At 31.8% G+C, this 26551-nt stretch overlaps 1 protein-coding gene across 2 annotated transcripts in view; it reads right to left on the bottom strand.

Annotated features, from left to right (window-relative positions):
* The window catches only part of LOC126888405 (neurobeachin), a 2163879-nt gene that overhangs the window by 461334 nt on the left and 1675994 nt on the right, over nucleotides 1-26551 (bottom strand). For both annotated transcript variants that reach the window (XM_050656648.1, XM_050656649.1), the window contains 5 exons: nucleotides 21730-21834; nucleotides 14125-14868; nucleotides 11857-12180; nucleotides 5293-5413; nucleotides 5062-5198 (listed from right to left, as the gene is read on the bottom strand). In XM_050656648.1, coding sequence (XP_050512605.1) covers nucleotides 5062-5198; nucleotides 5293-5413; nucleotides 11857-12180; nucleotides 14125-14868; nucleotides 21730-21834 — 1431 coding nt within the window. The remainder of the gene's footprint in view (nucleotides 1-5061; nucleotides 5199-5292; nucleotides 5414-11856; nucleotides 12181-14124; nucleotides 14869-21729; nucleotides 21835-26551) is intronic.

Below are 26551 nucleotides of genomic sequence, written 5' to 3'. Positions count from 1 at the left end.
GATGGACGTTATCGGTGTAATGTATACACGAAAGCAAAATAAAAGGGCAGATACACACAGACGTCATGTTAAATAATTTCACCTATTCAGAGAAGAAGTTTCAATGTGCTCCTTGTATGGTTGACAATGGTTTTGTGAACATGGATGTTGTTATTGTTTGTTTTTTTTTTATTTAGTATGGTAATGTGGACAAGGAATTGTTTTACGAATCGGTTTCAGTCCTGTACACTTAATAAAGTATTAGTTTAAGTTATGTTATTAGTATTAAAGTATGTACCTCAATTCTATTTCTGAACCGAAATGGTAAGTAGGTACATATTACTATAAAACAAATATGGATACAAGATCAAGCTGCAAATAGGTATACCCAAAAACTAACAATGCAAATCTACTGACAATTACAGGAAAATTATAAATATAAAACTTGAAGAGGTGGCTTTTTCGTTTTAGTTTAAAGTAAATAAGATGTTCAGATTTTCAAGAATATATTTTATAATAGGGAAGGAAGAACATAATGAAGTCACCTTGAAGATGACGATGCGCTAATATTGTTAGATAAACAATGAGACGTCTATCTTCATAGCTTATAGAACTGAATGCGAGTAAAGGTTAGACAAATAAGTGTAAAAGAAAACCTAATAATTGTGCATTGGAGGAGAACAAAAGATATCATATTAGAAGACATGACCACGATAAAGCACTACAGCTGTGAAGTATGGCCACTGAAAAAAAGAACACTGGCAACGCTGAGTGCAACGGAAATGGATTTTTGGAGAAGAGCAGTAGGCAGATCTAAGAGAGAAAGGATTATGTGATTATGTGATTCGACTAATTTAAGTCACTATTAATCATTACTCCGATGTCGTTGTGGCAGATTAACACGTTTATTAACAAAATACTGTGGTAACGTATGGAATGAAAGCTATGCTTAAAAACTTAGAAGCCTGAGGTGTGGGTATACAGACAACTACTACGAATAAGTAGGTCGACATAGTTATAAATGAGCAGAGCAGATCCTTAGATAGCAAAACCAAACAACACAACTGACCAATATAATAAAGAGACGCAGGCTGGAATACTTCAGTTACATTATAAGACACCCTAAAAAATTAGAACTTTTGAATCTGATTATTCAGAGAAAGACCCTTCTAATAGTTTGTGTAAGGTTTCATTTTGACTTCTTTATATTCGATTGTTTTTTGTTTTCCCTCTCGGTATAGTTATCTCTGTAAATTTTTTTTTGTATCTTTTGTAACTTATTTTGTTTTCGGTTTTCGGTCCGTTTCCTTGACGAAGGGAAGGTAAATGCGTGGCCTAAACGTCCTCTATTTGCTTTCTCCTACTTTCGTCGTCTCTTGTGATTATATATAGTAAAATCCGGATATATTGACGGCTCTCTAACAACAGACATAGAAAGAAAACAGCTGATATGGTACGGACACGTCCAGAGGATGGATAACTCAAGAATCCCTAAAATAATTATGCAATGGGTACCACCAAACCGCAGGAAGAGAGGAAGACCCAAGAAATCTTGGAGAGAGGGAATAACGAAGGCGATGAGCGCAAGAGATCTTAGAGAGGGCCAATGGGATGATAGAGTGTCATGGAAATTAGGCATCGGACAACGTCGCAAGACGTTTTAAAACCGATTGATATATATAAAATCCGGAGATATGGGATGCAGCCAGAAAGCAGTTTATTAACGAAAAGTCTTGGATTTAAAATATTGTTTATTATATTTTTATTTCAATTATTCTAATTGTTTATAAGGTAGTAAACTTTGCATCTGGGGCTTTTCGTTGTTTTCCTCGTAATACGAGAGATGTCGCTGAATTGCGTCTCAGAGGTGGGTTCATTGCATTGCGATGGTTTGCCTTAAATTGGCAGAATTGTTTGTATTTCCTTCAGAGTTGAGACTTCTGAGCTTCACCGATGAGGCATAAGGATGCTGAAATAGCTATATGGAGATGGTGGTCCAACTCTGAATCAAATATAAACAAAACCTGCCTTGATCTTTTTTATCTTATTTTGTTTTGTATTTTCCTCTCTATCAATTTCTAGGGCTGTCTTTCTGTTTTGTTTTTAGATCTTATTTCGGTCATCTCATTATTAAATTAATATTATTTCTGTTAGTTCTGGATATTTCTCAAACATCTTAAGGAACTTTTACTAAGATTCACTACGACAACGCATAAATCTAGAAACTTACTTTTCAATCCAAACTAACCTCGCTCTCGTCGCGAAACTATGTCGCCATTAGAATTGAAAAAATTTGAACCAGCTCTCGTTGAACCGCAGGTAAAATACCTCCTGCGCGTCTCCCACTAAATCATAATAATTTTGACAAAATACCCCTAATCAGTTTCTCTCTTCTCAAGCGAACCTTTCAATTAATTTTAATTTATGGTTAGCTGACCAAATATAAAAACAAATGTCTGTGAAGGAAAAAGCTTTCTCGTATTGAAATGTGATTTATGACACACGGTTGAGGCTATGTTGGGTTTAATTTAGTTGATCAGTTAATTGTTTGGTTTGAAATCGTACTAGACGATTCCAAACTAAACTATTAACCTTAGTATAAAATGTAATCAATTATTAAGTATATTAATACTATACAGGGTGTTGGTAAATAAGTATGAAAAATTTTAAAGGCTAATTCTACATGAAAAAATAATGCCGGTTTACTCTATAAACATATGTCCGCAAGTGCTTCGTTTGCGAGATACGGTGTGTTGAAATTTGTATTTCAAACTGCCAATTTATTTATTGCTCTAAGACCAGTTGATCTATGAAAATGAAATTTGGTGAGTTTTAGGAGGTAGTTATTGCGCATTTTTTGACATACAATTAAGAATTTTGTATTCATCATTGGCGCGCATACGGGTAATAGTCTGAATTTTTTTAAAGAAAAAAATAGTACGCCACTGAGATATTTCAAATTAAAAATCATTTTTAAATTCCACGTTTTATTTTTGATAAAAAACCTTTCTTGCCTTTTTTTTATATGATGCACCGTTTTTATGCAGAAAAATAAAACATCTTAGCGCGTATTTTTCATTTCTTAATACATCATCAAGAACTATCCAATATAATAATACTAAACTAGAACAATAACAGAAAATATTACTAGTAAGATTTCAACTAGGTGCAAAGCTGCAAGAAATGTTTAAAATGATCTCCTTTACAGGTAACAGAAGAATTTTATATTCATCATTGGCGCGCGTACGGTTAATGGTCTGAATTTTTTGAAGAAAAAAATAGTACGCCATTGGGATATGTCAAACTAAAAATCATTTTTGAATTCCGTTCAATTTACGACAAAAAATCTTTCTTGCCTTTTTTCATACGAGGCGCCGTTTTTATACAAAAAAATAAAACATCTTAACGCTTACAAAGTATTTGAGGTACATAGCTTCCATATTATGCATAGAAACTTAGTTCAAAAATACTTTGTAAACGTTAAGATATTTTATTTTTTGCATAAAAACGGCGCCGCATATGAAAAAAAGGCAAGAAAAATTTTTTGTCGTAAATTGAACCAGCAATTCAAAAATGATTTTTAATTTGACATATCTCAGTGGCGTACCATTTTTCTCTTAAAAAATTCAGACCATTACCCGTTGCGCGCCAATGATGAATATAAAATTCTTCTATAACCTCTAAATGAGGTCATTTTTAACATTTGTTGTAGCTCTGCACCTAGTTAAAATCTTATTAGTAATATTTTCTGTTATTACATGTTACTGTTACATATGAAAAAAAGGCAAGAAAGGTTTTTTGTGATAAATTAGACGTGGAATTTAAAAATAATTTTTAATTCGAAATATCTCAGTTCCGTACTATTTTTTTCTTTAAAAAATTCACACCATTACCCGTAGGCGAGCCAATGATGAATACAAAATTCTTAATTGTATGTCAGAAAATGCGTAATAACTACCTCCTAAAACTTACCAAATTTCATCTTCATAGCTCAATTGGTCTTAAAGCAATAAATAAATTGGCAGTTTAAAATAAAAATTTCAACACCCCGTATCTCGGAAACAAAGCATTTGCAGACATATGTTTATAGAGCAAACCGGCATTAATTTTTCATGTAGAATTAGCCCTTAAAATTTTTCATACTTATTTACTAACACCCTGTATAGTTTTAAGTTTGGGTTTTTCTTGAGATAAAATGAAGTATGTACGAGATTTTCATCGCTTTTGCTGGCTTTGAAAAAGCCTTTGGCAGTCTTGAGCACAGTAGCAGAATAGACTACCTATACCTACACAGAATTAATAGACAACATCTACAGAAATGCTACAACTAGAATAAAACAGCACGAATATACAAACGCTATAGCGATAAAAGAGAAATAATACAAAGATTGTTTATATAATTATACAGCTTTCAAATATTTTCTGTATTTAGAGCACGTTTAACAAACGTTTTTATTTAGAGCAAAAGGTACACTTGTGAGAGTTCTAATAAAAAAAATTAATTTTATTTTGTTATAAATAAATTTAAAGCATCTTTGAAATTTTGTAATGCGTTATTTAGGTTTCTCTAATCGTGTTACAATGAACTAAGAACAACTAATTACAACAAAGAAAGAAATTGCTTCACTATAACCCGAGAAAATACATTTTTTACGTATGCTGATTTTGAACTTTGAAATTAAATTTTATTCAAGATAGTCTTTTGGTATTTTTCACGCGCAATACCGATTGTTTTTATTATTGTAATATATCTTATAAATATCTTGAAGACCTAAAAAATTTTATCGAGATAGAGCTTCGAAAGAGTAAGATAGTGGTTCAAAGATGACTATCCTATTGTTTACAACTTCGTCGCAAATGCCAGTCAATTTTGACCGGTTGTAACTATCTCACTAACCACTGTTCGTAATTCAAAGGCAGGCATGGATACTAAAGAAAGCCATTAGATTAAAGAAATCTTAGTCTCCTAATACATTTTATGTAGACTATTTCCGTATTAACGGCTTCTAGATAATAAAAATTAAACAAATACAGTAAAATAAAATATTTCTGGACATTTTTTAAATTAATATTTAGACTTACCTCACTATCTGCCTTCTTGAACTCGTCGTCATCCTCGTCAACTTCGAAGTATAGCTCTGCAGACGTGATCGAAACCATACCTGGAGCTACGATACCTGGAGCGATGAGTTTGGCTTTGGTGCTGATGTTAACAGGGCCTGAAAGTAGCATATTTAGATGGTAATCTCGGAAACCCATCACAGAAATAAATAAACAACGTTCAAATATAACATATAACAAATTATAACTTACCGTTGAGATCAGTGTCCAAATCCCTATCGTCTATCATCAGCTCATTGTCGTCCATGAGGTCGTTCTGCATTTGCTGCTGACCTCTATTGGCTGCCAGATGCGCGTGGAATTCTTCTCGAGCCTACAAAAAGATATATACGTTTACACAGTGCTATAAAACCCTACTATTTACTAGTTATCACAGTTGACAACTCTGCGATTTCATGTTCTTCTTTTAATATGTTTGGTCCTACGCTTTGTCTGTATTTAAGAAAATTGGTCTTCAGCCTCTGCACTTTTCTGATCCTGAGCATTCCTTTAACACCTTTTGTCCAACAAAGATAGCTTTTTCTCGATATCTTTTACATATATTCTCTGATCGTTCTCGTGACATTCTTTTCTTGTGACCTTCCCATCTTATCTGCTTGGTTTCCTTTATATCTGTCATAAGATCAGGTTCACTATGGGTAACTTTGTTCCGTGGTGTGGTTGAGTTGCGTGTGTGATAACCTTATTGTCCACGGAAACAATTAAAATAATATTAAGTAAAACGACGGTCAATAATATATTTATTTATTTTTGGTAAGAGAGGCGTGCTTTGGTTATATCTCGTAAGGCGTAAGGGTTTGTTATTCTAGCGAGGGTGTGACCGCACAGGGTGCCCGCTGAGACTCTACTGAACTAGACGACAAACACTAATCTGTCATTATGTGGTTCTACCATATGGCCAGACAGGCGACAATTTATTAGATCTGGTGTTTTTAAAACTGCAAAGGCATTTTACCTGAAATAGGGATATATTTCGTTTCTTAAAACTTAACACGCCCTTCTATGAATATGGTTTGTATATTAGGAACGAAACACATGTGAATTTTAAATGACCCATATTATTTTGTTTAGAAAGGAAAGTTAATATTTAAAATTAGCAATTGGAAAAATAGTAAAATAGTAATTGAAGCGTGTCGCCACAACTTTTTTTCAATAAATTTTAGTTGTGGACATTATTCTTACAGCTTACACTAATAAAGATTATTATTTTGGCTTTGAATTCATCTTATATTAATCTACGAACTTATTTCTTTCGAACTTTTAAATTCAGAGTAAAATGTAAATTTTAATACTTTCGAAGGAAAAGCTTCGAAGTGTCAGTATTCAGACTTTAGCCGTCGCCATCATCATGTTTACAGATTCCTGAAACATTTCGGTATATATCAGCTGTTGCGCAAAATTATTCTTCTACTGTGGAACCATACCATTGTCTAATATTCCGCAGCCATGAAAGTTTTTTTCGACCAATCCATCTCTTTCTCTCAATTTTTTCTTGTATTATAAGGCGAAGGTCATAAAAGAATAAGTGATATTTCGATCCAGGGCCCTGATTCTAATTCAAATTTCGACTCAAAACAGGTGGCAATCAATATGGCGACGTTGAAATGCGACTATGCGATTCTTGTGGATTTCAGTTGAACTAACTAAAGGACGCCACTAAATTTCCATAGGTCGCAATTAATTTCGACTCCTTAAAAATGGTTGAAATTATAATTTCGAGGCGAAATTATTGTGACACGGACATTAATGACTGGCTGAAAGCGAGGCTAGGTTTAGTTTAGGAGATGTGTTTTGTTTGTTTCTTGCAAGGAAAACTAAAGTAAAAGGTATTAATATGGCTGAGTTTTATGAAAATTTGCTGGTTTTGGAGGAATTAGATAGAATAGTATTAAATTAGAAATATAATAATTGAGAATTTCCACGAGATGATTTATCAACACATTGAAAGATGTAAGGTAATAATCTGGGAAAATTAGTATAAAACAAGAAAAATTATGTACCAGCTATTTTATTGCTGGAATCAAATCTTAAGATTTCATATAATAGCAATATAGCTATGCAAAGTCCTCAGAAAGTATGCTATTTGGTTTATAAACAAATTAGCGCTCCGAATTTTTTTTTCAATTATTGCTTTGTAACTCAGAAGATTTTAAAGTTAAACCAAAAACACTCACATAAAAATTCACTGTAATTTAATTCTGCACATAGATATTTTTTCCGATTTTCTTCGGCGGAAATTTTCCTCGAAAAATTTGGGTTTTCCAAACAAAATCTTTAATTTTCAACTAAAATTTTAGGGAAGTAATTATTTATCAATAATTAAAAAACTTGGTGACATTAATCTTTTTTGTTACGAGTGTCTTGAAGATATGAAAATTTGTATGTACAAAGAGGACCGGAATAAAAAGGTAATGCTTCAAAGATTGAAATCCTGTTGTTTATAACTCTGTCGCAAATGCCGGTCAAATTAGACCGGTTATACATGGAACCACTCCTCGACTTTTTTCGAAAAGGGCACAGAAGCCGTGCTCTTGGAACAGCGTTAACTTAATTTAATTTAATCTAATATTTTCTGAGGGGTTCTATTTGTTTATAAGCCAAAAAATTGTTTCTTTATAACATTCTTGAGACCGCTCAAATAGTCCAATTTCAACTCTGTAAAATACGTTGAATAGGTATGATGCTTTTTTATACGAAAATCATAGTTATTCTGGTTAGTCCAGGGTAATAAGGTTTTTTCCATGACACTCGAGCAGCCAGGGTACTGAAGCATTTTTTCGATAGGTAATACCTATAAGATCAAATTGTAACTATTTCCTGCGTAGGATCTGGCGGCCATTTTTATTTATAAACAATTAAGTGTCAAAAAATGGCATTTTTCCCTTTTTTTTCAAATCAATGGATAACAGTGAAACTTATGGTTTTTTTAGAACAAATATCTTTGAGATTATGGAAAAAGCTTTAAAATGACGTATTACAAAATTTGATATACTCATTTATTGTTAATATAATTGCGAAAAAAGGTCGGAATTGCAAAAAAAATTAATTTCGCAATATCTATTGTAAAAATTAGTGTACAGCTTTCAAATTTTTGTCATATAAGAGTTCTTTGGTGCTTAATGTGTGATAAAAATTTCAAAGCGATTCATTCAATTGTTTAAATTTTATTCAAATTGTTTATCCCAGAGAGCATTTTTTTTTACAATAACATAAGTCAGAAAAAAATGACTTTAGAACCATTCCACAGATGTCAAATGAAAGAGCATGAGCTATATTTTCAATTTGGTTTAAAAAAAGCGAATAAAAGATGCGTTTATTAGTAATAAATAATTATGCAAAAGTATCGTAAATCTTTCCTTATAAACTTTTTATTTTGTTATATAAGAAATTATATATATTTATTACAATTTTTTATCAATTATGATATAAATAACATTACTTGGTAGTTGTGCACTTAAAACAGGGTAAAAAAGTTAATTTTTTTGGAAAAAGTTATTCAAAAAATTTATAAGGAGAGATTTACGATACTTTTGCACAATTATTTATTACTAATAAATGCATTTTTTATTCGCTTTTTTTAAACCAAGTTGAAAACATAGTTCATGCTCTTCCATTTGACACCTGTGAAATGGTTCTAACGTCATTTTTTTCTGACTTATGTTAGTGCAAAAAAAATGCTCACTGAGATAAACAATTCGAATAAAATTTAAACAATTGAATGAATCACTTTGAAATTTTTATCACATATTAAGCACTAAAGAACCCTCATTTGACAAAAGTTTCAAATCTGTACACTAATTTTTACAGCAGTTATTGCAAAAATAATGTTTTTTGCAATTCCGACCTTTTTTCGCAATTATATTAACAATAAATGAGTATATCAAACTTTGTAATATGTCATTTTAAAGCTTTTTCCATAATCTCAAAGATATTTGTACTAAAAAAATCATAAGTTTCACTGTTTTCCATTGATTTGAAAAAAAAAGGGAAAAATGCCATTTTTTGACAGTTAATTGTTTATAAATAAAAATGGCCGCCAGATCTCACGCAGGAAATAGTTACAATTTGATCCTGTAGGTATTACTTGTCGAAAAAACGCTTAAGTACCCTGGCTGCTCGAGTGTCACGAACAGGGTATATTTTTGTCTTATTACCCTGGTCTAGGTGTATCATAATCTTTCTGGTTATTATTTCGACCGAAATTTTTTAATTAACATTTCAATTATTGCTAAACTATTGGTTAGATTGTCGCCGGCCTCCTGATATATCGATACATTTTTGGTAAAGTAACGTAAGTGACATTTTTGAAAATCATGTTTTTCCATTAAACTAACGCTATTATTGTTCAGAAGGTACTGCCAAAGTGTAGTAATCCTACAATTACTTTAAACATAATATATTGTTATGATCTGCTTCTTATTAATTTTATATTAATTATTATTTATTTGATTAATTATTTAATTGTCGCAAATCATACATAAAAAATTGAATAAAAAATCTCAGGGTGCCTTTTTATAATATTAAAAAAATGCCTAAATTATCTTACGTTATACTTATCTTCTCTCGTGGGTTCAGTATCTCTTAGTTGATCCTAATCGGGATAAAATAGGGAAAAGAAATAAAGCAAAACATAAAATAAACATAAAGAATTGTCTTTTATTTATCAAAATCGATACTCTAAAAATCTATCAAATATAAAACCTGTGGACACAGATGTCCGAATGAAATTTTTACCACTTAAAATTTATTATAGTTAAAAAAAAACAATTTATCGGTTTGTTCCCGATGACTTTGGTAAAACAAACTAAACAAAACAAATTTATGTATTCGCAAGATTAGCTATACTTCCTATTTACTTTTAGAAATATTGGAATTTTAATTCATATGCTTTTTACTCAAAATTTTAGTTTCCAAACATAAAAATATCTTTCACATAAGTTGACTGACCTTTTTCTTCACTCACTCTGATGTCTTCTCGTGACCCAAAAACAGCTCTCCCTCGTTGACTATGTTAAAGGCTACTCATCAAAACCCTCTCCGTTCTCCAGCTTCAAAACTATCAGCATACCAGCACCAATTCTCCAACGAGCCAAAGCCTCTTTTGACCAGTACTCGATTCACACAAACTCCAAAAATTCTCTGCTCTCCTTCTCACAATAATACAGAACCAAAGAGGTATTTCGTCTCAATTTGATCTGTCTCTCGTTCCACTTTTCAGCACTATTCTCCACTATCAAACAACCACTGGTACTTGCTAACTACTTATCCACGAAAACGTCGAACTGCTCCTCAGCGATGCCAAAAACATAATGCCTTCTTTTTCAAATTCACTCAACATTCAAACCACTTTTCCCCTTCCAACTTGCCAAGAATCAGAAACATTTCTCTTTTCCATTCGACAAACAAACAGTCATTTTCAAAATTATTCCGACCATCCTAATTACTTTCGGGGAACCCGGGTTGAAATATTTACTCGGGTTGAAACAAAGATATTAAAATTCCAAACTTTCTTTTAAACCATTTTTCTAGAAAATGATAATTACCTCTACCTGTGGATTCTATAGTTCCCGTAATAAACAATCTTTTTCCATTTTAAATCTAAATACATCGTCCTTTTCACTTTAATTATTCACAAAAGTCTTTAATGGTTCATCGGAAAGCTCATTAAAAAAGAAATCCACTTACATCCAAACTAAATTCTAATAAATATTTACAGATCAATATACAGGGTATATTAAATTTATGTGCATTCGTTATTTAAAAAAATTTTAATTTAATTTTCATTTTGCCTTTAATTGATAAATTGAAAACACAATAATATGTATGTTAGTTTAATGGAAAAACATGATTTTCGCCAAAAATGTCACTTAGTTACTTTGCCAAAAATGTATCGATATAATCTACTATAAAAAATCTTTCATGTCACCAATTTATTTAATTATTGATAAACAATTACTTCCCTAAAATTTTTAATTGAGAATTGCAGATTTTTTTGGGAAAACTCGCATTTTCGGAGTAAAATTTTTGTTGAAGGAAATCGAAAAAAAAATAACTTTGTGCAGAACTAAATTACGGCGAATTTTTTTTTGAGTGTTTTTGGTAAAATATTACAGAGCACTAATTAAAAAAAAGAAGATTTAGGAGTGCTAATTTGTTTATAAATAAAATAACACACTTTCTGCGGACTTGTCATACCCCATATTACTAATATTTGCAATCTTAAGATTCGATTTTAGCAATAAAATAGCTGGTAAATAACTTTTCCCAAAAATGTCATTTTTTCGATAATTTTCCCAGACTATCAACAAATGTTGCGCTGGTTGCGTAGCCAATAAATCCAATAAACCGGAGCGCCAATCCAAATTCTGAGCAGTGTCAACATGATAACGTTAATACCCCCAGTTGTAACTAATATCGAAATGAATAAGAATCGCTATAAATTGCGACCATCATGGCGGAGTCGAAATTAAATTGCGACTTCGAAATGAATTAGAATCAGGCCCCTGGTTATTATCTCTTGATAAGCGTCACAATTCACAATTTACATTTAATCAGCTGCCAAGGCATTTAAATTGGTTTACATGTTCTATCTCCTCTCCATGAAGAGAAAGCAGAGCTTGATCTCTATTTATCTTTCCAACTACCATCCAGTTTGTCTTTGAAACTGTTAATTTTAAGGCCTCTCCGATAACTTAATACTGAACTGATTAAAAAAAGGAATTCCTCTAAATATAGGGGTTGTTAAGGGATATTTACCTGAAGAATGGCGTCCTCGGGAGCCCCATGCTCGATTGCAGCCTTTAAACTAGCTTCGGGATGTGTGGTTCCCAAAGGATTATGGACGAATCGCTTCCTTCGCCTCGCGTCGTCCTCCCACGCGTCTAGTTTCCAAAATTCGTTCAAAGATGACTCTACGGCGTCCATGTAACCCCAAGCGCCGTGTTTATTAGACATTATGTTTCTAACTTTTTCTAAAAGTTTACTGGCAGTGACGTTATCACGGCGTCTGGCTGACGTTATGAGGTGGTCGCACATTCGCTCTTCTTCTTTGCGGTCCAGCAGAGTCTGGGCACATTGTGACTACAAACATGCGCAAAAGATAAGAAATACATCATATAAATCATCAAATATACAAAAAAAAATTATTAAGTTAAGAGTAACAATACAAACTGAGTTTTAAGTATAGGACGCCTAAATTATATATTGTGGTGGAATTTACATTGTTGTCAGATCTTCCATTTTTCTGGAAATCTAATGAACTTTCTTATTTCAAATGAATCAGCCGGTATATTTTTTGCCTTTTGATGTCCTTAAGAAATACTGATTATTTTTCATGTAAAGCTCCCTATATCTATACCCTATAATTTCGGAATTATTCCTACATTTACATTGTCTGTGTAAATAAAACAAAAATAATCAGTATTCCTTAAGGAGTTCAAAAGACAAAAAAATATAAAGGGTGATCCATTTAAAATAAGAAAATTAATTAGATTACTTTTTTACTTATACCTTTAGGTGTAAGGCTAGTGGAGTTGAGTTTGGCATTGTAGTCTCCAAGCTTTCCGATCTTGTGTTAGGTTTCTTGCACTTTCCAATGTCAATCCCTTCTTTTCGACTTCTTTCCTGATTTCATCTACCCACATAACTCTTGGTCTTCCTCTTTTGTTTTTCCCCTGCACGCTCGTTTGGGATACTCGTTTTGTTAGCCTCTGGTTCAACATTATACACACGTGCCCGAACCATCTAAATTGTCCCTTTACTATTTTTTCATTGATTGGTTCTAGTTTTAGGTTTTGTCTAATTGTTTCGTTTCGTATTTTGTCTGTCCTCTTTCTGTTTACTATTTTCCTCAGGAACCTCATTTTGATAGCATTGATTCTGGATTTTTGTCCCCCCCTCAATGTCCATGTCTCGCTGCTATATATGATTGTTGGTCTAACTACTGATTTAACGACTGCCGTTTTTACTTTCTCCGGTATCTCTTTTTTCCCCAAAAATGTTGTTTTCATAGCGTTAAATAAGCTTCCTGTTCGTCCCATTCTCTCGTTTATTTCCATGTCTTGTTTACCTTTTGATTCGATTATTACACCTAGGTATTTAAAATATTCCACTTGCTCTGGTTGTTTCCCGTCTAATTATATTGCGTATGTCTTCCTCGTATTTGAAATTATCATTGTTATTGTTTTCTCTGTATTAATTTTCATATTTATGTTTGATAGTTCTTCTTCTAGGATTTCAAGATTGTTCTGTAAGTCTTCTCTGTTTTCTGCTATCTATACCATGTCGTCTGTAAATAGTAGCTACGATAGTTGAGTCCGTTTTATTTGCCAGTATTCTAATGTTAGTTTGTCATTCTTCTCTTGGCTTTTTTTATCGCTTCATGCAGTACCACTGAGAATAGCAGTGGAGTCAGCACGCATCCCTGTTTGACGCCTTGACTTGTAGTAAATTCTCTGGATTACTCGTTATTGGTTCTTACTGTATTTGTATTATTTTTGTACATATCCTTTATTACTTCTATTATGTGTCTGTCGACTCCTTTTTCTTTTAGTGTCTTCCATACGTTCTTTCTTCGGATTCTGTCAAACGCCTTTTCCAGGTCAATGAAGTACATATGTATCTCTCTATTCTTCTTGATTACCTTCTCACTTACTTGTCTTAATGTGAATATTAGGTCTTGCGTGCTTCTGTCCTTCTGAATCCACACTGTGTCTTCCATAGTTGTTTCTATTTGCGTTTTTATTCTTATCTTTATTATTCTTGCGAATACCTTCCCAGGTGTACTTGATATGGTGATACCTCAGTAATTATTGCAGTTTCTATTGTTAATTAAGAGTTTCTCTTGTTAATTCTCTTAAGTTAATTAGATTTCAAGAAAAACGGAAGATCTGACAACAATGTAAATACTACCATAATATCGTCCGCATCACAAGACTCTTTTACCCACCAAAATCTATAGAAATCGTGCAAACAATAATGATATTGTCCACGCCATGGTTTATGTATTAAAAAATATTTACTTACCTCAAAATCGGCATGTTTAAGAACATCATCGGCTCTCATCCTGTTCAGTATGAACTCAGCTTCATTCGCAACCCGAACAATATGATCTTTCATTGCATGGGAAAGAAGTCTTCCTTCATTGATTAATTCTATAAAAGCAAGTCCAGCATGCTTTTGCAAGGAATTCTGCCATTCTTGCGAACAAAGCAACATAACCAACTCAACGACAGAGTTACTGTTCTTGAAAGTAGTCAAGCCTTTTCCTTCCATCAGCAGTTCCTGGCCGTGAGAACCTACTAAAGTTTTGGAGAGAAAAGGAGCGAAATCCACCATGATTTCTCTGAGCAGAGGACACACAGAACCTAAAGCCATTTCCAGTTTCTGTGTTAACGACGCTTCCCTAGATGGCGTTGGTATCGATATGTGGTCAACTAAGTTATTGACAGGTAATTCGTCAGGTCTCATTTGCACCGGGGTCTGTATAATTCCGTCGGGTACTCGTACGACAGATATCTCCGAATGATGTTTTTCCCCTCGTTCCGAAGATATATTCCCTTCGATATCTAGCGGGGAATGTGAGTGGGATATATTCTGCAAGTTCCGCGTTTCTTCTTTGACGTCTCCGTCTTCGTTCAGGTTGATATCCGTCCAGTTTTCGTCTGCGTTCACTTTATCGTTATCGTCTAAGTGACTCTCAATGTTGGAACCGAGATTATTGGTGTCGACTGAATGAACAGAGTTGATATCTTCCACTGAATCGGAGCTCTGTAAAAGTTACGGTCGGTGTGTTATTATTTAGCAAAAAATTTGGAATATATCATGCTACTTGGTAATAGTATTTGGGGGGAAATAATAAAATAATAGAGAAGCAAGCGTTGTATGCTGAGGGATAAAATATTAGATGGGCAAGTTCTTAACGACTATAAAGCGGAAATTAAGAATCTTCGATAGTCACACATTTTTGTTGGCATAAATCAACAATAATAAATTGCAATGACAGTAATAGTCAAGGGCTCATCAGTTTTGAGATGGAGGTTGAGAGGTGACTCATATTTTTTTTGCAGAAATTGCTTGGAATTAACCCATATAATAATAATTGAGTTATCCTCCCATTCATAAAGGTTCGGAACATTGTTTAAATAATTAAAATGTCAAATAACGAAGGAAAAATTCGATTTTTCTCTTCGTTTTTTGATTATAACTTTAAAAGTATTCATTCACTTCGAAGTATTCACTTCCGAGAAAAGTTGTACTAACATAAAAGTTGCGTAATTAAATTTCTTACATTATAGGATTGGTTAAAAATTTTAAAAATTGTCTCCCTTGTTGCAAAATAGCAATAATTGCGAAAAAATCATAAAAAAACAAGTATTCGCATTTTACGTTTTTTAACCATTTATGCTACACTTAGGACCTTCATATTTTACCCAAAAAAACTTATATGATTAATTATGATATAGTAAAACAACATTGTAAATTTCTTTAAGATAGGTATAACAGATTTTGCAAAATAAATTTTGCCATCCAGCTTTCGCCAAAAAACTCATTTTTTCAAAATATTACAGGACTGAAAATAAAGCAAATAGCAAGTTAAAATTTTTTTTTACATATAGAAGAATACTGTACCTTTCATTTGCAATTCGCAAAATTAAAATCGGTTAACTACCACGGCGTCAGGAATTTTATTAAATAAACATTAATTTTTGGTGCTATGCGCAGGACAGCGGTGTTCGATTCACTCAAGTGGAATTCCAAAAAAATTTCTTTCAATCTTTATCTAATGTATTTATTTTCTTACTCTATATTTTGTTGTATTTTAATATTTTAATTCCACAAAAATCAAACTAATTTGATTATTGTTTGTGAAATATTGTTTCAGCAATTATTGCATTAACAAAGAAAGTTTTTGCTAAAAAAGTATTATTTCAAAGGACAGAGTATGTGTTTTTATTTTCCAATAAACAAATTTATTTATTTATATCGAAATGTACTAAAAATTAAAATTTATCAATCACTATCAAAGGTCATTGGAATGCCCAATCAGAGCAAACGTATCCGTTGTCCTGCGCGTAGCACCAAAAATTAATGTTTATTTAAAAAAATTCCTGACGTCGTGGTAGTTAACCGATTTTAATTTTGCAAACTGGAAATGAAAGGTACAGTATCCTTCTATATGTAAAAAAATTCAACTTGCTGTCTGCTTTATTTTCAGTCCTGCAACATTTTGGAAAAATTAATTTTTTTTGCGAAAGCTGAATTGCAAAATTTATTTTGCAAAACCTGTTAAACCGATCTTAATGAAATTGACAATATTGTTTTATTATATCATGAAGTTTCTCTGGGTGAAGTATGAAAGTCCTAAGTGTAGCATAAATGGTTGGAAAACGTAAAATGACAATACTTGTTTTTTTATGTTTTTTTCGCAATTATTGCTATTTTCCAACAAGGGCATTTTTATAACTTTTAACCAATCCTATATTGTAGGAAATTTTTTAATTACGTAACTTTTACATCAGTGCAACTTTTCTCGGAAATGAATAACCTACTTTTAAAGTTATAATCAAAAACGAAGAAAAAATCGAATTTTTCCTTCATTTTTTGATATTTTAATTATTTAAACAATGTTCTGGACCTTTTTGAGTAGGAGGATAACTCAAATATTATTATATGAGTTTTTTCAAGCAATATCTACAAAAAAATATGAGTCACCTCTCAACATCCAAATGATATAGAGATATAGCGATATAAAGAGAGATACATAAAGATAGGAATGAGTAGAGATATAGAGGGAGAAAGAGAGGTACAGAAAGATAAAAAGAGAAAGAGTAACATGACCAGATACTACTATTATTTTTCTCATGAGCATCTTTCAGTGCGTCACAGTTTTTCGATTTCTTTCTAACGCATTAAATTGTATTTGACAGAAAAAAGGCACGTCTGTGATTAGAGACATTTATAACATTTATTCTAGTTGTCGATAGATGGTGCTATAATCGAAAAAAAAAATAATTTACGAATTATATAATATATCTACGAATATAATCTGTACGATTTATAAGACTATGCAAATCAAAGAAAATATCATTTTATAAATGCAATAAACACAATTGATTTGTTTTTATGCCAAATTGCAAATAAAATTTGACAACTGTCAGATTTAATTAAAATGTCATGTTAGAATAAATGTTATAAATGTGTATTATCCATTGACATTTTAAGCGTAGACTCGGCATACTCACCAAAAAAGTGTAACGCGGAAACAGCATGGAAACAGTCGATCGGTGGTCTATCTATCTCTTTTAACCAAACGATCCCGCGCATGTGACTGACAAAGATGGCTAGACCACTCAATCCTATGTCGACGTTACACCCCAATGCATTGAGTGGCATATCCCTAGCCAAGTCTAGTCTATCCTTTTACATGTCTCTGGTATTATCACGGACTTGACTTACCTTTTTTTCTATCATTTGTGACGCACTGAAAAATGCTCATGAAAAGGACTTTAACACAGACATTTCTTAATGAATAATGGGAATAAAAATAGATTTATTGGACTTCATAGAGAGAGAGAGAGAGAGAGAGAGAGAGAGAGAGAGAGAGAGAGAGAGAGAGACAAAGAGAAAAATTGAGATAGGAAGAAACATTAAATTAATAATATATCCCAAAATATGAATGAATACGAATATGAATACTTCACATAAACATAAGTTTATTTGACTTTATTGACTAACTTTATCGATCGTCTATATCTCAAGACTTGTCACTATAAGACTAATAGAATTATAGTCTCCCTTCTAACTGCTAGTGTGACTTTGTGTTTATAGGAGGGTAGTCTGCCATCTCTTGAGCCTACGGCATACAAGGAAGGTAAAAGCGCCAGTGCTATCAAGGCCACATTTTAAAAATATCTACATGCTTTCGCTAGCGCTGGGGATTGATCCCCGGTCTTTTGAGTGATAGTCAGACACTCTACCGCCTGAGCTATCTGGCTCTTTAATGATATATAAGGACCGAAAAAAGGCATAAAGATATTATTATAAACAGAAAGGGAGACATAGAGAAAGAGAAATGTGTAATATAGAGAGCGAAAGCTGGAAAAGCGAACACTTCAGTGATACAGACCACAGACTAAAAGAAAGATACAGAGATATATAAAGACAAAAAGAGATATAGAAGGGAAATAGAGAGGTACAGAGAGAGGGAGAGAGAAAGCGAGATAAAAACAGAGTGAAAGTGATATGCAGAGAGATAAAAGAGAGATATTGAGGGATAAAAAGAGAAATACTATACCCCAAGATGTTACGTCAGACATGTCTTAATAAACATAGTTTAAATAAACATAGATTTATTGGACTTCATTGATTAATTTGATCAATTGTATATATTAAAAGACGTGATTCGGTTGGAAGAGAAAAATTTCAGTTAATTAGATGAGCCCGCCACAATAAAACCGTGTCTTTCATATACACGGTGTCCCCGAAAATAGTGCGTTCCTTAAAGGTATAGGTAGAAGACACAATGTAGAGCAAAAAAGTCTTATAACATTTTTTTCTAAATTGATCCGTTTCACCAAAAAACGAAAATACAATTCGATATGCAAATTGAAGTCTGGCAACAACGCGCAACTCAAAAATCTAAAGATTAAAAAAGTAGGTTTGTAGGTCAGTTGCATCTGGTAGGTAAAATAATGTAAATATCAACCAAACCCATATTCATTATTTTGCAGGTAGGTACCTACGATGTCAACAACCCCAAAAATCACACCTCAAAGTAAATAAACAAGGGGTTATTAGGTTAAATTTCCACAGTCACAGGAAGTTTTTCTAGGCTACGTTGCCATGCCATTCAAATTTATGAAAATAAAAATTCACTTATATGGAGAATAATGTAATTTTTTTCTTGGAAACAATTAACTTTAGAAAAAAATGTTATAGGACTTTTTTGTTCTAAATTGTGTATTATATCCATACCCTAGAGGAACGCACTATTTTCGGGGACACCCTGTACACAAAGTGTCAAAAATACTAATACTCAGTAAAAACATCAAAAACAAAATGGTGAAGCCGTGAAGCTATAAATGATTGCCAGTAGTTAGGTAGAAAGCTTTTCTAGTTAGGTATAAAGCTTTATTTAGGTACTAAGCTTTCAAAGGGTGTGAGTATTCTCAGACATTATGTAAATCTGTAAATCAAGCAGGGATGTAGTTTTTAATTCTAATAGAAGTAATTTTTTATATAAAAACTAACATCTACTGTAGGAAACCACTACGGGTGCATTAATAAAGTCATGCAGGTATTAGTAAATATATTCCGCAAGGTTTTTACAGTTGTACAGAGTAGAACAAAGTCTCTAAAACCGATAAAAAATGACGCGTAATAAATGAAATGAAAGACTTTGTTCTACCGCCACACAGTGGTTCCAAATGCTGAAAACGTGATCATGAGGTAAAATAAAGAGATTTTTATGTTTACAGTTGTTTTTTCATACTATCGTAGAGTCGTAATATGCAGGTATAAGGATCAGACCGGATGTATTCTTATTCATAGTTCAGGGACAAGTACGCCATGTACCATGTTATTTGACCGGCAGTGAAAGTGAAAAAGAACGCGTAGGTATAATGAAAACAAGTGGACAAGTCAATAACGTCGAGGAAACGTCAGTTTTTGGTTGAATGTATACACGTGTTTGAACATTACGTCGTATAAACGTCTTTTCTACGTGATTTTAAATACGTAAGATTAATGACGTTAAAATACGTTTAAAAACACGTTTTCATTTCAGACAGCCCAAGTCTGACGTCACAAAAATGGGAGGAACTTAAACAGTTAAAATGCTTATAATGTTAATGTTGTATATTGACATGACATTGACTTCAAACTTCATTTATTGTTTACGTTCTTTGTGTGGTAAAATAAGACTTTTGGTGTTTTGGTGTTTATTTTCTGTTAAGGCTATGGGTACATAATTCGCAAATATTTTACGTGTATCCCTACTTTTTCTGTCTTTACACGGCAAATTACGTGTAGTAAAATTCACACTGGTATGGATATGTAAACATTACTAGAATGTCATTCTACTTAAAAATTTCATCATTAATTTAAAGAGATGGGTTTTGAATGTTCTTGGATAACTGTTATTTTTATAATTGGAAATTATTGATTCAGTTAATAAATGTGATAATTTTTTCACTAAATATGTATTCAGTGATTGTAATAATTTATTTGTACAACAAAGACTAATACTCAATCGAGAAAAAGTGTTAAAGTGATTTTTTAATAATATATTGTTTTGGAACGCTTACAATTTTGAATATCTTTAACAACAAAATACTTGGATCACAGAATATATTATCCTGATGTATTCTCTGCTTGGATCTTCCACAAATAATACACAATAAATAACTTTTTATTAAGTTCACGTCTTAAATCAAATACACTATATTTCAATAATATTTAATCAATAACTCAACATATTCCCGATGCAATGTCAAATATTTAAAATTGTCACTGATTGTCAGTGTCTGACTGACAATATATGCTGACAATATTATATTCGTCTGAGTGCGTTGTAAGACAAAGATAGATTTGGAAAATATTACCACGGCATTGTGTTTATTTTTTTCGAATCCTGAAAAAACCAATAAATATTTTTGAAAAATTTAAACGCAGAATGAAAGACTAAATTATTACCGAGGGCCGAAAGTCCCTTAGAATAAATAAAAAGTTTATTTTGAATGATATATTTGAAATTAAAAATCACACTAAATTTTCTCTTAGTTTTTCATTCCTGTAACTTATTAAAATAAACATTATAGAAGTCCTCAGGGACTTTCGGCCCTCGCCAATAACGTAATCTTTCATTCTGCGTTTAAATTTTTCAAAAATACTTATTAGTTTTCTCAGGATTCGAAAAAAATGAATCCCCATTTGAATAGCATTGCAGCCGAAAATACGTACCGATCCTCTTAATGAACTAATTATTATTATGTGTTGTTCACGATTCTTTTTGATTTTGATTTAATGGACAGCGTTACGTTAAATAAGATATTATGCTGGATAATTTGTTAATAAATTATTTATTAGTTTATATGTTGTTTCAGTTTTGACACAGTAAGTATATCTACCTATATAAAAAGTGAACATTCTATAATGTTGCACTGAGGGTATTGTAATTTGATTGTAATTCTATAAAAATTTTTTAATAAAGTCTTCCATTTGGTTTTACTTTTAGCCTACAAGCTAAATTTAAAACAGTTAAATGAACAATTGCGATACCAACAATGCCCATACGAATAATTATTATTGTGTCCCTATTTTTAAAACCATAAAAAGAAAAATATTCTAAAAAAAAAAACGACAAAAACTACGTTTTTGATATCACGTATCTAAAACGTGATAAAAATAACGTCAGTTATGGTGGGACGTATTCACGTGACTTTCGACGTTGAAAAAACGTGATAAACTGACGTGGTTTGGTGATAATTATGACGTCTTTTCAACGTTTTGTAAACGTTATTTGGTTGCCTGGGATATGAACAATGTATGTACGCTTTTAAAGGTTCATGACCACGTTTTCGGTATTTGGAATCACAGTGCGCCAGTCTAATTCTAGTCAAAATGCATTACCTTTTTAATACGAGCACTGTCACAACCTCGAGCATGCCTAATTCCATCCAAAGAGTAATTTACAGAGAACCCATGAGTCAAAGAAGGACGCTGCCTCGCGTTAACCTATCAAGAGGCAAGCAGCATGTAGCAAAGCAATGTTAGTAGTAAAAATGCCTATCTATTGTTAAATTAGGAGATGTTAGGACCCGGTCTTAAGGTTAGTAGCTGAACAAGTTTGGCAACAGGTTTGATATAATTGAATGGATAAAACTTGAGGTTTACCATTTAGTTTTAAGTTAGTTTATATAAGTTTCATTTCAGAATGAACACATCTAACGAAGTTAATAGCTTCTCATAAAATCTGCTAGTGAAGTTGTTTACCATTAGCGATAATTTTATTATAAAGGCTTAAAAAAACCAAAATAATACTTGTCATTTTTTGTTTTATAGTATTTATAATATATTGTTTATACAGGGTGATTGATTAGTAGGGTAAAGCTCAATAGCTCCGCTATAGTAATAGATAGCAATAAAAGTTAATAATAAAAATTTTAGCCACCTTTGAACTTCACATTACAAAATTAGTTAGAATGTTACAGGGTGTTCGATAACACAGTGGCAGACCAAACTTATGTTTTTTTAAATGGAACACGATATATTTTATTTTAAATTCGAAATCCTGTTAACTTCTCCATCACAAAAATATAAAGGTTTGTTATGTTATACAGGGTATTTACAAAGTTATAACCAACTTTATATGAAAATCGTAACAAGTTCAACTCCCTGTATAAATAAAAATAAGTAAAACAACAATGGTTTATTAATGTCATATTTTTTAACGTATTCTCAAAATTTTCAAGAATGGTCGATATTGCTAATTTTCTTTATATCAAATACAGGGTGAGTCAAAACGCAAGTACATTATTTTCTCAGTAATTTTAAATGGATTACCCTGTATTTTATATCACTATTGAAAAGTACCATTACCGTACTTTAATTTTTAGATAACATTCCCTATGTCTAAATTTATTAGTTTTCGAGATATTTTCATTTTTCAATGGACCAGTAGCGTGGCCACTCAAATCACCAGAATTTAATAAACTGGACTAATTTTTTTGGGGTTACGTTAATAATGAAGTTTATAAAATACCTCCAACAACAAGGGATGCGATGAAAAATAGAATACAAAGTGTATTTCAATGTGTTAATTTACAAATGCTCCGTAGAGTAAGTAGCTCATTCAATGATCGTTTTTAGGCGTACATAAATGTGTTAGCAGATAATTTTGAACACCTTATGTAATTAAATATTAAAAATATTTTATTAAAAGTAGCTTCTAATTTTTTCAAACATCTTTTTTTGCAAAATGTATTACTGATAAATTATGTTTCGTTCTTTATTTGTTACATTGTTACATTTACATACAAAAGTAGTGTTTAATTGTCTTCACAAAATATTGTATTTTGTATTTGTGTGTTTTTTTTGTAAAATTTATTACTAATTTTCTTTGTTTATTTGTTGAATTTACATAAAAAGATAGTTTTTAATTGTTTCAAAAATGTTGCATGTAGTGGTTGTGTTTTTGTTTGTAAAATGTATTACTAATAAATTATTTTTATTTATTTATTTGCTACAGTGTTACATTGGTTATCGGATTGATAATCGGTAATCTTCAATTGTCAATTCAGTCATGGCTTACTTAAAATTTAGATAAATTTAAACACCTAAAATAATTTGCTCTGAAAAATGAAAATATCTCGAAAACTAATAAATTTGGGCATAGGGAATGTTATATAAAAATTAAAGTACGTTAATGTTCCTTTTCAATAATGATATAAAATACAGGGTGTTCCATTTAACATTACTGAGAAAATAATGTACTTGCGTTTTGACTCACCCTGTATTTGATATAAAGAAAATTAGCAATATCAATAATTCTTAAAAATTTTGACAATAAATAAAAAATATGGCATTAATAAACCATTGCTGTTGTGTTTATTTTTATTTATACAGGGAGTTGAACTTGTTACGATTTTCATACAAAATTGGTTATAACTTTGTAAATTCCCTGTATAACATTACAAACCTTTATATTTTTGTGATGGAGAAGTTAACAGGATTTCGAATATAGAATAAAATATAGGGTGTTCCATTTAAAAAAAGATAAGTTAGGTCTGCCACTGTGTTATCGAACACCCTGTAACATTCTAACTAGTTTTGTAATGTGAAGCTCAAAGGTGGCTAAAATTTTTGTTATTAACTTTTATTGCTATCTATTACTATAGCGGAGCTATTGAGCTTTACCCTACTAATCAATCACCCTGTATACACAGCGATGCAAACGTATGGAACACTTTAATATCAAAGTTAGCGTCCAAGAAGAAATCAAGTTGGCTGTTGGATCCATTTTGGGAACTGCACTTAATATTACAAGACTCTGAAGTTGATATTATTCACTACGTACTACTGACTTCTTGATTATTTAGACCACACCTCAAGCTTGTCAAGCCACATACCTTAAGAACAAAGCTTTTTGTTAGTACCCTTATTTTTTAAAGGGATATTTTATTTAGTCATGTTAATAAATACAAATTTGTCATCATTTTTAAAAACATAAAGTACGTTTTAAATAAAAACAGTTTTAAAACTATACCATTGGCAGTAAAATTTAACTTTTATACACTTCTTTGATAAGAAAAACACATTTTTTTTTAATATAAAATTTAACACGAAGATAGGTGGAATTAACTTAAATCTTTGAATACCCGTATATTTCATCAAGAAACCGATTCTCAAATTATTTGCTCTAAGAAAGGTCTGCTTTTTAAATTGCTTTAAAGGAAAAAAAATGTGTTTCTTTCAATACGCTAGCAAAAATAAAGAAATAAACCTTTATTATTTCTTTATTTGCCAAAAACTTTCAAAACCAACTCGATTCTCAGAGTCATCGTAATATATCTATCCTAAGTACTAGTTTTATCAACAATTAAGATCATTACCAAATACATTACATACACTAGGTGCTGGCTAAGTGTATATTATAAAAAAATTGTGCGATTTCGTCTCTAAGAGTTGTTTACCGTCACCTAAACGAATTAATACAGAGAGGCAAATCCACCGAAGACCTGTTTTCTTTGTTTTTTTAAGTATCTACAATTGTAGCTGCGCAGAAAGGGTAAAATGCTCCAAAACTTAGGTAAAAATCGACAAAAACCCTCGAAGAATCTACTTCAAGTGCTTGAAGTACTTGTACTTGACAGTACTTGAAGTGCTTGACGTACCCTGTCAAAAGCCTTTTCGAAATCTATGAAACAAGCGTACATTTCTTGATTGAAGACCAATCATCGCTGTGTGAGAACATTTAGAGCAAACAGTGCTCCTCTAGTGCTTAGTCCTTTATTAATAATTAAGGTCCACCATTATAACCGTCATAATGCTGTCTTATATCTGTCTGGAACAGTGTATTATCATTTAAATTTTGGTGTGACAGATCTAAACAACTTTTCATTGTTTTTATGTGACGTAATCACATAAAAATGTGAGAATTAAAAATGACGGAGAGGTTCCATTTTCTGTGATTTTCTCGAGCAGCTTCAAAGCGACAATCATTAAATTTTTAATTGCGACAGTGATCCTTACTCGAAGTTATAAATAGCACATTAAAAATGTGCAACGTTACAAGACATATCTATTGTACACCCACTTTTTTAAGATCCAACTCTGTATAATATTTAATTTTATGCCTACAATATATAAAACAGATTTTCTATCATTTTGGAAACATTTTCTAGCATTTCACTTAATAGACTGCGCTCTAAAACTTAAAATAAACAGGTCTAAAGTAGATTGTCCTACTAAAGTTATGAGAACCTAATTAAACCGATATTGTTACATGTTGAACTATTTTTCATATAACAAACTGTTAAAATACCACAAAAATATTGACAAAATAAAATTTGATTCTATAAAATGTTACAAAAAGGTAAATTATTGCTGCATATCAGTTTCAAAACAGTTCGTTATATTACTCTGGTAGCATATTTTTACAAAAATCAGTGACCAACTCTAGAGAGATAACCTACAATGCATTATTCACACCCACACAATGGTAAAAATAGACTACTTGACATCTGCATTCATTTGAGGTTATGTGAGGTTAGGTTGGCATAGAAAGCGCACATTATTTTAATGTTAGAAGGGCAAATCCATAGCCACAGTGGGAAAACTGGATGAGTTCTATGAAAATGTGGTTTAATTTACAACGTAAATCAGAAATAAGAGTATCTCTCTTCTGTTCTGACCCACCGGGGAGTGTTGTGGTCATCGTGATGTGTATTACGCCCCTCCAAAGAGCTCTGTCATTAGTCACTTCCCAGGCAACCAAGTGACGTCATATAACGTTGAGGAAACGTCAGTTTTTGGTTGAATATAACACGTGTTTGAACATTACGTCATATAGACGTCTTTTGTAGGCGATTTTAAATACGTTAGATTAATGACATTAAAATTACGTTTATAAAACGTTTTAATTTCAGACAGTCTAAGTCTGACGTCACAAAATTGGGAGGAGCTTGCTTGTTTGTATTGACTCCAAACACTTTCGTTTAGGTATAGATAACGCTAAATGTTCATAAGAAATTTCTCATTTATTGTTTACGTGGTTTGTGCCTTGTGTGATAAATAAGACTTTTCATTTAGATATTTAGTTGAAGAAACGTGTAAATTAAGCGATTTTTATGTGTTTTTGCTCAGTGAGTTAGTTTAATGCAGTAATTCTTCTTGACCACTATTTGAGGTTATGTTTATTTGTTTTTAATTAAGCGTTAAATGAAGATATTAA

The sequence above is a fragment of the Diabrotica virgifera genome, chromosome 7, assembly GCF_917563875.1.
Source record: "Diabrotica virgifera virgifera chromosome 7, PGI_DIABVI_V3a".
In the NCBI taxonomy this organism is placed as follows: Eukaryota; Metazoa; Arthropoda; class Insecta; order Coleoptera; family Chrysomelidae; genus Diabrotica; species Diabrotica virgifera.
This window is presented reverse-complemented; position numbering and strand designations above follow the sequence as displayed.